General features: G+C 46.5%; 1 protein-coding gene across 2 annotated transcripts in view; it reads right to left on the bottom strand.

The window, feature by feature from the left end:
- Positions 1-6,045, bottom strand: part of RSPO2 (R-spondin 2) — a 108,401-nt gene extending 102,356 nt beyond the window's left edge. Inside the window, exons 1-2 of one of the 2 annotated variants that reach the window (XM_054191642.1) lie at positions 5,938-6,045; positions 5,293-5,569 (exon numbers count right to left, since the gene is read on the bottom strand). In XM_054191642.1, the coding sequence (XP_054047617.1) occupies positions 5,293-5,386 (94 nt within the window). In that variant the 5' untranslated portion in view covers positions 5,387-5,569; positions 5,938-6,045. Of the gene's footprint in view, positions 1-5,292; positions 5,659-5,937 lie in introns of those variants that run through there. The other variant, XM_054191644.1, reaches the window with a different exon arrangement.
- Between the last annotated feature and the right edge of the window lie 7,375 nt (positions 6,046-13,420).

The raw sequence follows: 13,420 nt of genomic DNA, 5'->3' as shown, positions 1-13,420 counted from the left end.
TCTGCTAAACAAGTACAAAGACAATGAGTATACAAACCATGGCAGCACCTAATTTTGGTGTCTAAAGCAGGCCATGATGAAAGGATCAAGCTGTTACATTTGTGCATTATCAAGAGCCAACATGTATGAAGTCATGCTTTTCACTAAGAAAGGATTAGCAAATACTTGGAGCCTAGACAAATACAGAAGGTTCTCCAACTGTGCCTGAACAAAACTCTGAGGTGAAAAGAGAGGGCATGCCTGAGGAATTTAATTTAGCATTAAAAAAATACCTGAAACTAAGTAAGTCTCTAATACAAGAGAAAATAAAACTTTCAGGGACCGTATCTGTTAAAGTTAAGAGCTGCACCAACATGAAATTTTAATATAGCTGAGAAGATTGGATGTGGTGGATCCCTTCTCATGGGGGGCTGATTTCAGCTTACTTCAGGGGCTAACAATGAAGACGTGTACATCTGAACTACACCTCAATTACAGATTGCGGTAATCAAGTCATCTTATTTTATACTTATTGAATTTGGGGTACACTTTATCTGATCAAAGGCAGGCACCTGTTGTAGGATGAGTTAAATTGTACCGACAGCTCCATGGACTGTACCAACTAGCACTACATCAATTATAAAAGAAAATGTAGACATTCATGTTGCAGGTAATTACATGTAGCCACATGAATCCCACGCTTGGAGTTTATAATCAAGGACACACTTTTGGAAAAGGACGTTATGGTCAGCTATAAGCTTCTGAGTGATGTGTAGCATACTGGGAAAAGTTTGCAGCCGGTGATGGTCTGCAGGTTTGACTAGACAGTCCCCTCTCAACTATGGTTAGCTAAGGTTTTGGGGTATTAAAAAATAACTAGATAATCAGAAATGAAATGCAGCCCTCCATGGGATAGTCACGCTCTTGGCAGAAATAGCAAGAGAAAGGAAAAAAAAAAAACAAAGAAACAGCTTACAGAAAGACCATTGTTTATTTCTTTATGCCTTGAATTTTGGTAGTCAACACCTCTTCCACTTTCTAGCTTTTAAGTAATGTCATATTTTTCATTAAAAGCAGATTATGTAAACAACACCATGCTAACATACTTTATCACAGTAATTATGCTGGCCTGTATATTTTAAATGACATGTTTAAGTGAGAAACTGCATTCTTCGTTACCATCTTAGCTTCCCTGTATTAGTATACAAACTCACTTTTGGTATTTTTCATGCATTTTGCGTTGCACTAGTAACAGATTTCAGCCAAGCCCTGGAAAATATATATCCCCCGCTTCCCCAAAATAGGAAAAACAAAAAATTAAGTCATATTTATCAAGCAGAAAAATGTAAGTTCTTCATCACAATGTAAGTCTTCCCGCAGGTTTTAATACAAAAGCATATAAGCATAGACTTCAAGGTCTGACCAGGTGCACCCATCTAACCCAGTATCCTCACCCCAAAAGACCTGTAATGGAAGCTAAAGGGATGGATACAGGCAAGGGAAAGCATACCTACAGCAACACCCAGCACTGCTCCCCATTTTCAGTTTCCGCCATAATGGGCCTTGAGATACCTAAAGGGTGTCAGATGCATCTGACTCGCTCCAGAGCATCCTGCCTGGCCTCTGGTTGCTCAAGAAGGTCGTGTACATGCCAGGCCCGAAGGAATAACCTTTTAAATATCACAAGCAGCATTAGAAACCTACTTCGGGAAACTGAACCAAGCATCTAAACTTGGGTGTCTGTTTTCATGGTGAATCGCGCTCTTGGCATTTTGAGCATCTCTTCTGCAAATCTTCCCAGTGCAATGGAGCATTGGTCATCCTCGGTAACACTGCATCGTTAGCTGCTTCAGTATTCAGCCATTCACACCGAAGTTTTGACTTCTGCTGACATTTCAGTTTAAGAAACTTCCTCAGACTTACCAGACAATAGAGGGTAAGTTGCTGAAAGTTTAAAAATTTTGACTTTTCAATCGTTTATACTATTAGGATAGTCTTACTGCTGTAGTAATGATGTGTATACAAAGAATGTTTAATGACTAACTATCCTAAGTAGTAAGGGGCTGAGGAACAGAAGCTACCCTCCAAAGCTTTACTACTGATCACAAGTACCAAGGAAATTACTCCCAAAAGCGTTAACATGTCTCTGTTCTTCTACCAATTCTGTTACAAGCATTTAACGTAACACCTGAGGAAAACACATATCTCAAAGTACAGCTTCCTTATAAGATTTTAAGACCTAACCCATAGACAAAAAGTTAAATGTCCTCCAAATGTAAAACATGTTTCCAGTTCAAAGAGAGGAAGATAGAATAGGTAAATTATTGGATAATGTTGGACAATTAAAAGATATTCTTTGTGGTTTGGTTGGGGCTTTTTTGGGTTTGGGGTTTTTTTTCAGATAGTAAATTACTCTTTTGCAGTTAGTGAAGTCTCTATAAAAGCAGATGTGGTATTTACTTCAATCGAATATTTCTAACACTGGTTCCTTTTCCCTAGTGCTCAAATCATCAATCTTCCCCAAAGTCTGACCACACAATCCAACTGAGACGGGTTCCAAGATTATCTCTGTCTCAGGTAAGTGTCTCGTTAGCTAAATTACACTCCCCCATATCTGAACAGGTTTTTCTTCTAGTTGAAAATCCATGTAACAGCTTCCTATATTAATAACTGGCTTGTCATCGCGATTGCCATCTTACATTAAGATGATAGAGATTTAATTGACATAATTTTGATTCCAGCTACTGTGTTCCTCCACATATACATATACTCCTATAAACACCACCCACGGAGCTATACTGAGATCTGAGAAACACTTGGGGAAATTTCCTTCCCCGGGCACTCCTCCTATCTCCACCTGAGGATATTTTGCCATCACCACTGTTGCTAACTATTCACTCATTGCCACAGATATTACCCCTTTCTGTACGTACATCTAATACGGAGTGCGAACATCCAGGAGGGGAGTATGCATCTTCGCCTTTATGACACTCCTTGAACAGGAACCATCCCCCACAAATTTACTAAACTCTTGTTTACTAGAGTATTCTCCACCAGCTGCAAATCCACGCAGATGCCAATACAGGCATATAGACTTAAAGTTTACTGTACATTTAGCTGCTTTAAAAGAAAAAAATCAGCTACACATGATATTTGCCCATAATTCCAGACTGAATGCAATTGATTTCTACCGCACAGGAGACTTAATCCATGCCAAAACTTTTATTTCATTAAGAAAATGATATTATGGAGCATCTGAGATCATGTAACAGACAAAACAGAATGCCAGAGAAATTTTAACTGCCAGTACCCCACAGTGAATGCCTGATTATTTGCAGATGGGATATGGAAAAATTGTGAAATTATTGGAATTTTGGGTCCTGTACGAAAGCATTACTTCAGACTGCATGTGTCATGGCAAATGTCTATTATAATTTGAATACATTCTTAGATTTTGCTTTCAGTGCTTAGAACTGGCTATGCTCACTTCTTGAGCCTTATTAACTGAAAAAGACTGCATTCTTCAAAGCGCAAAACAAAACCCTTAGGTGATAGCACAAAACAGTGCCAGTAAGTCAACTGTCAATACTGACGGTATTTATCCAATAACTAAACTAAAAACTAATTTAAATCAATCTCCTTTGGAAAAGCCAACTGTTCGACAAGCACAACAATTGGTCTAAGATCAATCAGCGAACATGAGATCAATTAAAACCAGCTTAAGTTTTTGTAGGAGGACAATTCACACAACTCGAGTTAGATGTCTATTCATTTCGGTACTCCCACAATGCAATCCTTAAGCTCTGTTGTAAAGCAGAAATACCACTATCACCCTCCGCTGTCTAGCCAGCACTCTAAGTAGTTCCACATTTAATTAAAGACACAGTATACCCTTTGTTAGCACAGATAGTCTGGTCACTTTAAAGGACTGCTATCGGTTTAGCCACACACACAAAAATTAAATTCTGGAAACCATCTGTTGAAAAACCATCAAAACTAAACCGCTTTACAATTTTATTTGTACCTACACTGAAGGTGACATACGCATGAAAGCGCAAACTATTTTCCTTTCACGCTTTTATTACTGTTCGTACCGGCTTAACACTGGAGATGTCAGCTCCCATCCCTTCCAAGTAATTGTGCTAAAAGTGCAATTCTTTCAAAAATACAGATTTCTCAGCGGCTGAGCCACCTGATTTTCAGCTAACTTTATAAGTGGGGGGGGGAAGACACGACCGAGAAAATAATAGGAAAAGGGATAGAAAAATAATTCAGAATAGGTGGATAATAAAAACATTTTATGCTGAAGGTGTATCCCCCCCCCGCAAAAAAAAAAAAAAAAGGAAAAAAAAATAAGAAAGAGAGAAACCCCACAGACAGCCCTGACAGCTGGGGCAGAGCTGCAGTAAACCTTTTCGTCCACATGGGTGCTGTACTGGCACATTTCACCGCCCCGACTCCTAACCCTGGCAATCCCGGCACCAGCATCTCAGGAAAACAGACCCTATCGCACCGTTTCTCTCTGGTTTTTTTCCCCCCTTCAAAGGGCTCTGCGCCTTTCGAGCAAGAGCTGGCGGCAGAGAAACCCCCGGGTTCAGGCGCTGGGAAAGGCGCGGTTGGCTCCGCCGCCGCCGTTCTCCCGCGGGCCGGCCGGGGGAAGCCGCGGAAACGCCGCGGTCACTCCAAGGGTCCGTCCACGGAAGGCAGCCTCAAAGCCCACCCACGGCCTCGCCAGCCTCAACAGCAGGGGCTGAGGGCGACCCTCCGGCTGCTGTTGGACGAGGACGAAACCGGCGACTTCCACCGCTGGCTGCGGCCGGGGCCGGCGGCGGCTGCCGGCAGCGCCCTTCCCGCGGCGGGCAGCGCCCTGCGCGACCCCGGCCCCGCTGGGGAGGTGGGCACCGCCGCAGCGGGGGATGGGGACCTCGGGGGGTGGCACCTACCGCTCCGCATCCCCGTCCTCGCCAGCCCCAAGGCGGGTGGCGGAGCGGCCGCGCCGCTCCGGCCGGTCCTTTCTCACCGGAGCTCCCGTCCACGCCGCTCCTCCCGCTCCCGGCCCGGCCTCCCCGGCAGGAGGGCGGCGAGCAGCCCCGCGGCGGGGTCGCCACGCCGGCCCGGCCCCGCGCCCCCCCGTCCTGCTCGCCGCCCCACGTGGCTACCAGGCAGTCGGGTGGGCGACTCACCTGCCGGCGAGTTCCCCTTCCTCGGCGGGGAGGGGACGGGCACGCAGCGCTCCGGTCGCCCGCCTCCTGCCCCGCAAGCACTCCCGCCCGCCGCCTCGGGCGAGCGTCCCGGGCGAGCGGCGCTACTCACCTCTCTTGCTGCGTCTCCAGCGGCCGGCTTGGCAGTGGCCGTAATCCATACAGTTCAGGATGATCAAGGCAAAGGAGAAGAGGCGAAACCGCATCCTGGGCCGCTGGGCTGGGCAGCCGCCTCCAGCGGCAGCGAGGGGCGGCCGGCGGGGCTGCGAGCGGCCCCGGGCGAGGAGGGGCCGGCGGCGCGCCGCAGGGACCCGGCAGGAGCTCACACGCCTCTTGCTCCCCTTCTCGGGCGCTGCAAACTCACAGCCGCTTCCAGCATCTCCCCCGCGCTGCAGGGAGAGAGAGAGAGAGAAAGAGAGAGAGAGAGGGGAAAAGCTTGGCTCGTGGCTTTCCCGGTCCTCCCCCTTCTCCGTCTCTCCCCGAAAAACAAAAAAAAAAGGGGGAAAAAATAACTAAACCAAAAACCCCAGGTCGGGGCAGGAGCGGGACCACAGAGCGCAGTCACCGAGAGCCCCAACTTTTCCCCGCCAGCCGCGGGCGAGCGCTGCCGCTCGGCACCCCCCTGCGCCCCGGGGACGGGCTGTCAGGCGGGGGAAAGCGCTATTTATCCCGGCGCAGGGGCGCACCCCGCCCACCGCCGCTCAGGTCGCGGCCACGGCGGGGCCAAGCCGCCCCCTCCGCCCCGACCCCATCCTACCTTCCGCGGCGCGGCCCCGCCGCCATCCCGCCCCGCCGCCGGGTGCGGGGGACAGCCCCCCGCGGGCAGGAGCGGGCCGGGGCTCCCGGCCACATGCGTCCGCGCCGGGCTCCCCCCCCAGCTTCGCCCGCCGCCCGCTCCTTTTATGAGGCGGGGCGGGGGCCGCCGGCCGGGGGCAGCGGCGGGGCCGTGCGGGCTCGGCGGGGATGCGGGGCGGAGGTGGTGCTGCGGGACCCGCCATCCCGCCGCCCGGCCCCAGCGCCGCCCGGCGCCGCGCCCCCGCCCCCGCCCCTCCGGGCCCCAGCGCCCGCCCCGAGCACCGAGACCCCCGCCCCGGGAGGCTCTTCCCCGGCGGGCTGCTCCGCTCCCCGAAAACCCTCCGCGTCCTCTCCCTGCGCCGCTCAGAGCCTCGGGGCGCCTTGTCCTGCTCGCTTCTCTCCCTCTTTTTTTTGGTGGTGTTTTTTTTTTTTTCCTTCCTGCAGTGTTTGGTACTTAGCTCTCTTTCTTTCTTTCACCCCTGGTTTTAAGACCTTTATTTTCCTGTCCTTTTCTTCTGGCTTCCTAAAATCTTGTCTCGCACCTTCCAGAGCCTCTTCTTTGGTGTCCCACTTTCATTGTGCTGGGAAGATGGCTCTTGAAATCCTAAAGTACAACTTTAGCAAGTGGTTTTTAGCTGTTTCTAGCCACTTAGCAGAGGAATTGTAGAGCTGGTAAAGCGGGAACCCAAATAGCATGAATAAGAGAGGATGAAACAAGGGAGCGCCCAAGAGGTTCGAGATTAATTTAGCTCTGATGCAGGAGGGTCTGTTAATTCCTCATAGCATCAACTACACTGACCCCACAGAGACATTTCTCTGCTCCTCGCTCACAGCCTGTTCCCCAGCGCTGCAGGTACCGATGGACTGTGGCTCCTTGGTCGCGGTGCTGGACCTGCTGTGCCTGACCGAATGAGCCCCATAGGACCTGGGGTGCCACGGAGCAGGTGCGAAGGCTGGGGAGGCAGCGTGGGTCTGGCACTGATGGCACAAAGCCAGGACTCGTAAACCCAGCTGGATCCAGGCCGGCTCTGTGCTGGGTGTTTCTGCTCCTTTCCACCCCTCAACACTTCTACTTGTGGGAATGCGGTGCTGAAATACCTGAGCTGCCTCGGGATGGAGCCAGCTAGGTTCTCACAAAAGCAGATGTGCTCTATCCAGAGCGGAGCTGGCTCTAGGAAGAGTGTAACTGCATTCACGTGGCGCTCTGCCTGAGCTAATAAATCGTGTTAGACCCAAGCTGGCTTTTCATCCACGGCCCGGACAATCTGACCACAGATAAATGAAGTCTGGCTGTATGGTGTTTACCATCCTGAGACCTCAGAACTTCTGACTGTATTTATCGGTATAATATTCCTCTGAAGCAGAGAAGCATCAGTATCCTCAGTTTGCAGACAGCAGAATGAGTCACAAAGAGGCTGAATACAAAATGAGCCTGAAATCCAAAGGGATGTATGCAACTGTCAAAACTTGGTCCTGAGTTTTCCAAGTTGTTGGACAATGCTGTAACCTCTGGGCTGCCCTTCTTTACACTTACCTACTGTACAGTAGTAGTACAGTAGTAGTACTATACTAGTTTAACCACTAGTATGACATGCAAAGAGTTTTTAAAGTCAAATAACAATACATAAGAATATCTCCTGATGTCAAATCTTTATTTATCATAACTGTCATTATGCGGTTACGGTGTATGAGATCCCACTGTGCTACGCAGGGCACCTCATACCTTTCAGTGTTGTCATAATCCAGGAATTACAGAGCTGGGACCCACCAACTAATTAACACAGACCTAAGTACTAGGGCAGTCAAGGTCATTCCAGCTCCAGCGTCAGTGGTCTCCAAGTGGATTTGGAGTGGATGCTGTGGGAAAGAGCGCAAAAAATAAGGCATGTATATATGTGCTTTGTGGTCTTTATTTTCCCCAATCTACTTACACAATGAAACTTTCCAAAGGGGAGAGAGAGAGAGAGAGAGAAATAACTTGTTGCAACAGAGGCCATATTTTATTTTAGTGGAGGATGACTACAGGCAACCTGAGTTCTCCAAGACATGTAGTTCCCATATCCACTCTAACTTCATGTGACAGGTTGTGTGCCACAGACAGCTGAGACTGAGACTTTTTGCAGGAGTAGCATCTTTAGCGTACATGGGTACAATTTTCTGATGCACAAATAAAAAGCGTGCACCTCTCCTGCGAAGACAGGCTGAGAGAGTTGGGGTTGTTCAGCCTGGAGAAGAGACGGCTCCGGGGAGACCTTATAGCAGCCTTCCAGTACCTGAAGGGGGCCTACAGGAAAGATGGGGAGGGACTCTTTGTCAGGGAGTGGAGCAATAGGATGAGAAGTAACAGTTTCAAACAGAGGAAGGGGAAATCAAACAGAAGTGTTAACTACATTTGTGAGGACCCCAGGAACTGATCTCCTTTGTACGGTGTACAAACCCGTAGTCACGGGGCTGAGTCTTCAACAGTTACCCAGAGATGAGTCTCGGAGTCCTTTCTGTAAACGGTGGTATCAGGACCTCCCCACAAATACAACTCCATTTCTGGATGTGTCTGAATTATATAAAAGTATAATTGGACTTTCAGAAAGGTGCCTTCTGACACTGAAGGCGACGTGCAGTGCAGTACTGGGTTTCAGGGGAAAGAGGTCTCTGGCATTTCCTCATTTCTTAAGGAAGGAGAACCTGTCACCCTTCTGCAGCCCAGGCTCCTTTGAAGGTCTCCCAGACCTGGAAAATAAACATGAGGAAAGTATCTGCAAGTGAAATTCCTAGCCTTTGAGAGCAGGAATAAGCCTCAGCACTGAGTTTTTCCTGTACGCAATGGGGGAGGCAGTAGCCCAGGCAGGAGCCAGCTCTGCGGAGGAAGCCTGCAGGCTTCAGGAGCTGGCTGGGATTTCAACACTCAGTTTGAGCCAGGCAGGCTAGAACCCCCACGGACGGCCCACGTAATGCCTGGCAGCACTAGCCATGGGCTAGCATACTATCATGCCATGTAAGCGCAGGACATGGCTACTTCCTGGCCACTGCCTGATGTGATTTACACCGAGACAGCTGATGGGGAACATCTGCAGAGAGTGAGACGCTGTTGGTCTGTAACAGGCAGGAGACTGGACTGGAGTGGTGTTTTCAAGACTTTGGTAGGAAACACAGCTATGACAACTTTAAAAGAATATGATTAAATCATTTTTTTTAAAAGTATTTATCAAGAGCTCTTTCTAAGCATGATGGGCTGTTAAGGAGACAGTATGAAAGCACTTATATGAAAGATCCAGAATTTGAGTGATGAAGACCTGCATCCTGGATCAAATGGCAATTGCAGGTAAACTCTCAGTATTCCATGAGGTGTGATAGGCAAGAAGTGCTTTCAGAGAGAAGACAAGCAGCTTGTGCTTCCTATTATGAGGAAGGATCAGTGGAAATATGAAAGAAAAGAGCGTTACAATCAAAGTTAACAGCCAAGAACACACTGCTAGATAGACAGCAGGCTAAATTAGATTTAAATTCACAGAATACAATGTTGCAAAAAGCAAGATATTTGTCAATAAGAATCTGCATGATAGTTTTGACACTACGATGGATGGAAAATTCCTCTTTTAAAATATGCTACATGGAAAGAATCTTCTTTCTAGATGTAGTTTGGTTGTCAGATTTGTAGGTAAGTCTCAGGTGATGACTAGTTGCCCCTAGAGAAGTGATATCTGAATTTGTGTTTTCAGGGAAGACTACCCAGAGGTAGAGGGTAGAAGGAAGAAAGAAGAGATACGTTGAAGGGACTAGTCAGCCCCTGTCAGGCAGCTGGAAAGTGGATGAGGATCACCAGAATATCCCCTTCGGGTGAGCTTCTGAAGGAATGATAACAGGAAACAAAGGCTGAGGAGAACAAGAAGAACCATGGAGCTACTGGAGGATAAGAATTCAAGCACATGGCTAGCAGTTTATGATGGACAATAAATCAAGAAGAATGAGGGTAATTTTGAGATACGATTAAGAAGAAATCATTAAAGATTTTGGGAAGAATGATGCCAGTGGTGCAGCATCAGAAACTGCAGAACCCAGAGCATGTTTACAGTCAGAGGGAAAAGTCAGGGGGCTTGAGAGGTGACAGAGCAGAGGAAGGAAAAGTACTGGGATGGGTTCTGTAGGATGTGGTAGACCTTTGTGTTTGTAGTCCCACTGAAATCACCGGAGGGGAATTCACTAGACATGGCACTGTGTGTGTGTGCCGTCGTGCAGCACTGGGGCACTAATGGACACTGCACGCCATTCTAGGGGGGCCTTGGTCAAAGTGAGGAACTGGGAAAATTGTCGGAGCTATCATGTGTTTGATGAACATGCTCGTAGAAAGAATGCATTAATCGAGGCCCAAGAAGGTGATGTGGCAATGATTGAAATACCAGATGATGAGAGTCTGGGCAACAGCTTTAGCTGTGGGGATAGCTAGGAAGGGGTGTATTTTAGATAAGTTATTCAAAAGTCTCAGCAGCCAAATTAGTGCATGTGAACAGTGCTGAAATGATTCATTACACACTGTGCAGAAATCATACTATTTTATAGAACTGGAGTTCTGTTCATTGAAAGTTCAGTTTTATGTGTTGTGCTCCACAGAGGTTTCACAGACTATAAAAGATCTTGCCGTCTACACTTCAGCTGTATTAAAGCCAAAGCGCTGCTGCTTTTGCAATATAAAGTAATTGAACCTTTCCATTCTTTATTGGGCTCCATAGGATGTGATCTGTAAGTATCCTAACTTCATCACTTAGCAGAGAGAGATCTTAAAATGAACAATGCCAAAGTTTATTTTAAAAGAAATGTCTCCATATTCCTATAGCTGGGCGACTCATCTCCTCTACACTGAAGTCACGATCTTTCCTAAGACCAGAGCCTCAGCAATATGTAAGTCTGCAGAGCTTTACACTGGAGTACAGGAGAAGTATCTTTATTTTCAGTGAAAGAAATGAGTGATCCTGATGAGCTTCACATCTAAACTTGAAAAAGACATAAATTTATACACAACCCAGCTTCCAACTCTCTATTTCCAAGTCAATCTTCACCTCCTTTAAATTCTTAAAATACGCTTAATTCATTAATTCTTCAAAATGTGGTCAAAAATATTAAATAACAATAATGGAATATTGTGCCCAGTTTTGGGCCTCCCAAAATCAGAGCACTGGCCCCCACTGGAGGGCCACCAATGCGTCCGGGGTCTGGAGCACTAGCCCTGTGAGGAGAGGCTGAGGGAGCTGGGCTTGTTTGTCCTGAAGAGGTGGTTTGGGGGAGACCTAACGGCTCCTTCCCATTCCTACGTGGAGGTTACTGAGCAGGTGGAGCCAGGATCCTTACAGAGGTGACAGGCAGAAGAATGGGAGACAGTGGTCATGTGCTGAAATGGGAGAGGTTTGCACTGGGTATAAGGAAAACAAATTTCCCTGTGAGGATGAATAAGAACTGGAAGAGGTTTGCCCAGAGAAGCAAAAACTCACCTTCCTCGGACAAGGCCTTAAGCAACCAAGTCTGAAATCTGCTGATCCTGCTTTTAGCAGGAGGTTGTACTAGGGACCTCCCAAGGTCTGTGCCAACCTGGATGGTTTGGCAACCCTCTAAAAACCATGAGCTCCCAAAACAGGGTGAGAAGACTGCCCCGTGTGCCTTTTAGATATCCACATAGCTTTTCTTCAAACCCCCCCTGGCCACCTCGTATCTCTACAACATCCACAGTTGCACAAAAAAACCCTTTCATAAAGTTGTCATTCATTGAAGCAATGAAATGATTGAAGCGATGATTCTATTTTTAATTTTAACGGTCCTTAAAAATTATTATCTGTGCAAAGCCAGTGAAGCAAAACTATCCTAAATTCTTCTGTCAGGCTACAGAGATTTCAGTATTCTCTGTGGCAAAACTAGGCTCATTTTAAAAAAATGTCTTGTCTCAGCAAAAATATTCGATGCCTTATGGAGGAAGACTATAGATATTAGAGACTGTGATTAGAAGCAAATCCAACTAAATTCTCTTACGTATTGAGCAGGGGATGAAAGATTGTCTTTCTTCTGACTCTCGTCCCTCTCTGAAACACGATCAGACTCCTCAGTTTTTGACCTGCTTGTGCAGGCTTTGCTCATGCAGCACTTCCAGCAGTATCCATGAGCGTTTTGCCTGAAGAAGAACAAATTCATTAAAGCTGTATGTTTTCATTAAGTGCTCAGAGAAGCAAGTGGAAAGAAGAGGTAACATCTCTAAAATAACTTTTGTAGCTCTCTTGAGTTTAATTTCCAGTTCATTCTGTAAAAAAAAAAAAAAAAAAAACACCATAGAAAAAGTAATAAGAAAAATATGTTCTAAATGATGTGTATCCTCCTCTCCCAGTTCGGACTGGCACAAGACAACCAGTTCCTGCCTGCCAGCTGTGGACACCATACTTCTCTTGGAGTGTGCAAGAGCCAGTGCGCTCGCGTGTGGATATCGCATTCTGAAGGTGAGAGTTCAAATTCCAGCTTGGCAGCTGCAGATATTCCATTTCTTTTGGAGAATGGTGATTTCAGTTTGCCCGCATATAGATCAGAAAATTGCTAAAAAATTAATGTATACCAAGCCAGTTCAGGCTTCCCGTTTTGGAACACTTTTCATTGCGCTGTAACTATAGAGTAGAAATTTGCAACATGTACATATGAGTTTAAATTTCCTCTAATATGGCTTCAGAAAAATGGCTTCACAAGGACCTGTGGAATGCAAAGATGAAATGTTAACTGGTCTTTGCGTAGTTTTTTACATACTTTTACATAGATTTTTGCATCTTCTGCCCTAAGCTTTAGGCAATCACTGCTTTATCTCTCATACACATACAGACCCACCCGCACAAGATCACAGAGTGAGGTCGGAAGGGACCCTGGAAGACCGTCTGTCTAACCTCTTGACTGAAGCAGAGCTAACTTCAGAGTTAGGTCGGGCTGCTGAGGACCTTGTCCGGCTGAGTTTTCAAAACATTCAAGATGGAATATTCCACAGCCTCTCTGGGTGACCTCTTCCACTGCTTGTCCACCCTCACATGGGGAAAATTTTTTCCGTATATCCAGAGAGAACTTTTCTTGTTGCAAGCTGTGACCATTGCCCCTTGGCTTTTCTCTTTGCACCCCATTTTCTTATAAGCTCCCTTTTATATCTGAGTATATATATTTATATGTTTGTTTGTGTATATATATATATATATTGAATTATATCTATATATTGCTGGTATATTGTTTTAAATGTATTTTTAGTTTTTATTTCTACTTTGCACCTCCTCTGTTTCTTTGTCATCTATACATCAGATAGATAGAAAAAATATTTAAGATATTTTTTTAAAAATGACATCCTTGAGATTATCCCTATCTCTTCAAGACCTCTACCTTGTTTTCCCACTGTTTCTGTTGATTACAGAAGGAAAGAGGAGCAAAGAAGATTGGATACCTGT

The sequence above is a fragment of the Rissa tridactyla genome, chromosome 2 (genome assembly GCF_028500815.1).
Source record: "Rissa tridactyla isolate bRisTri1 chromosome 2, bRisTri1.patW.cur.20221130, whole genome shotgun sequence".
NCBI classification, from domain to species: Eukaryota; Metazoa; Chordata; class Aves; order Charadriiformes; family Laridae; genus Rissa; species Rissa tridactyla.
This window is presented reverse-complemented; position numbering and strand designations above follow the sequence as displayed.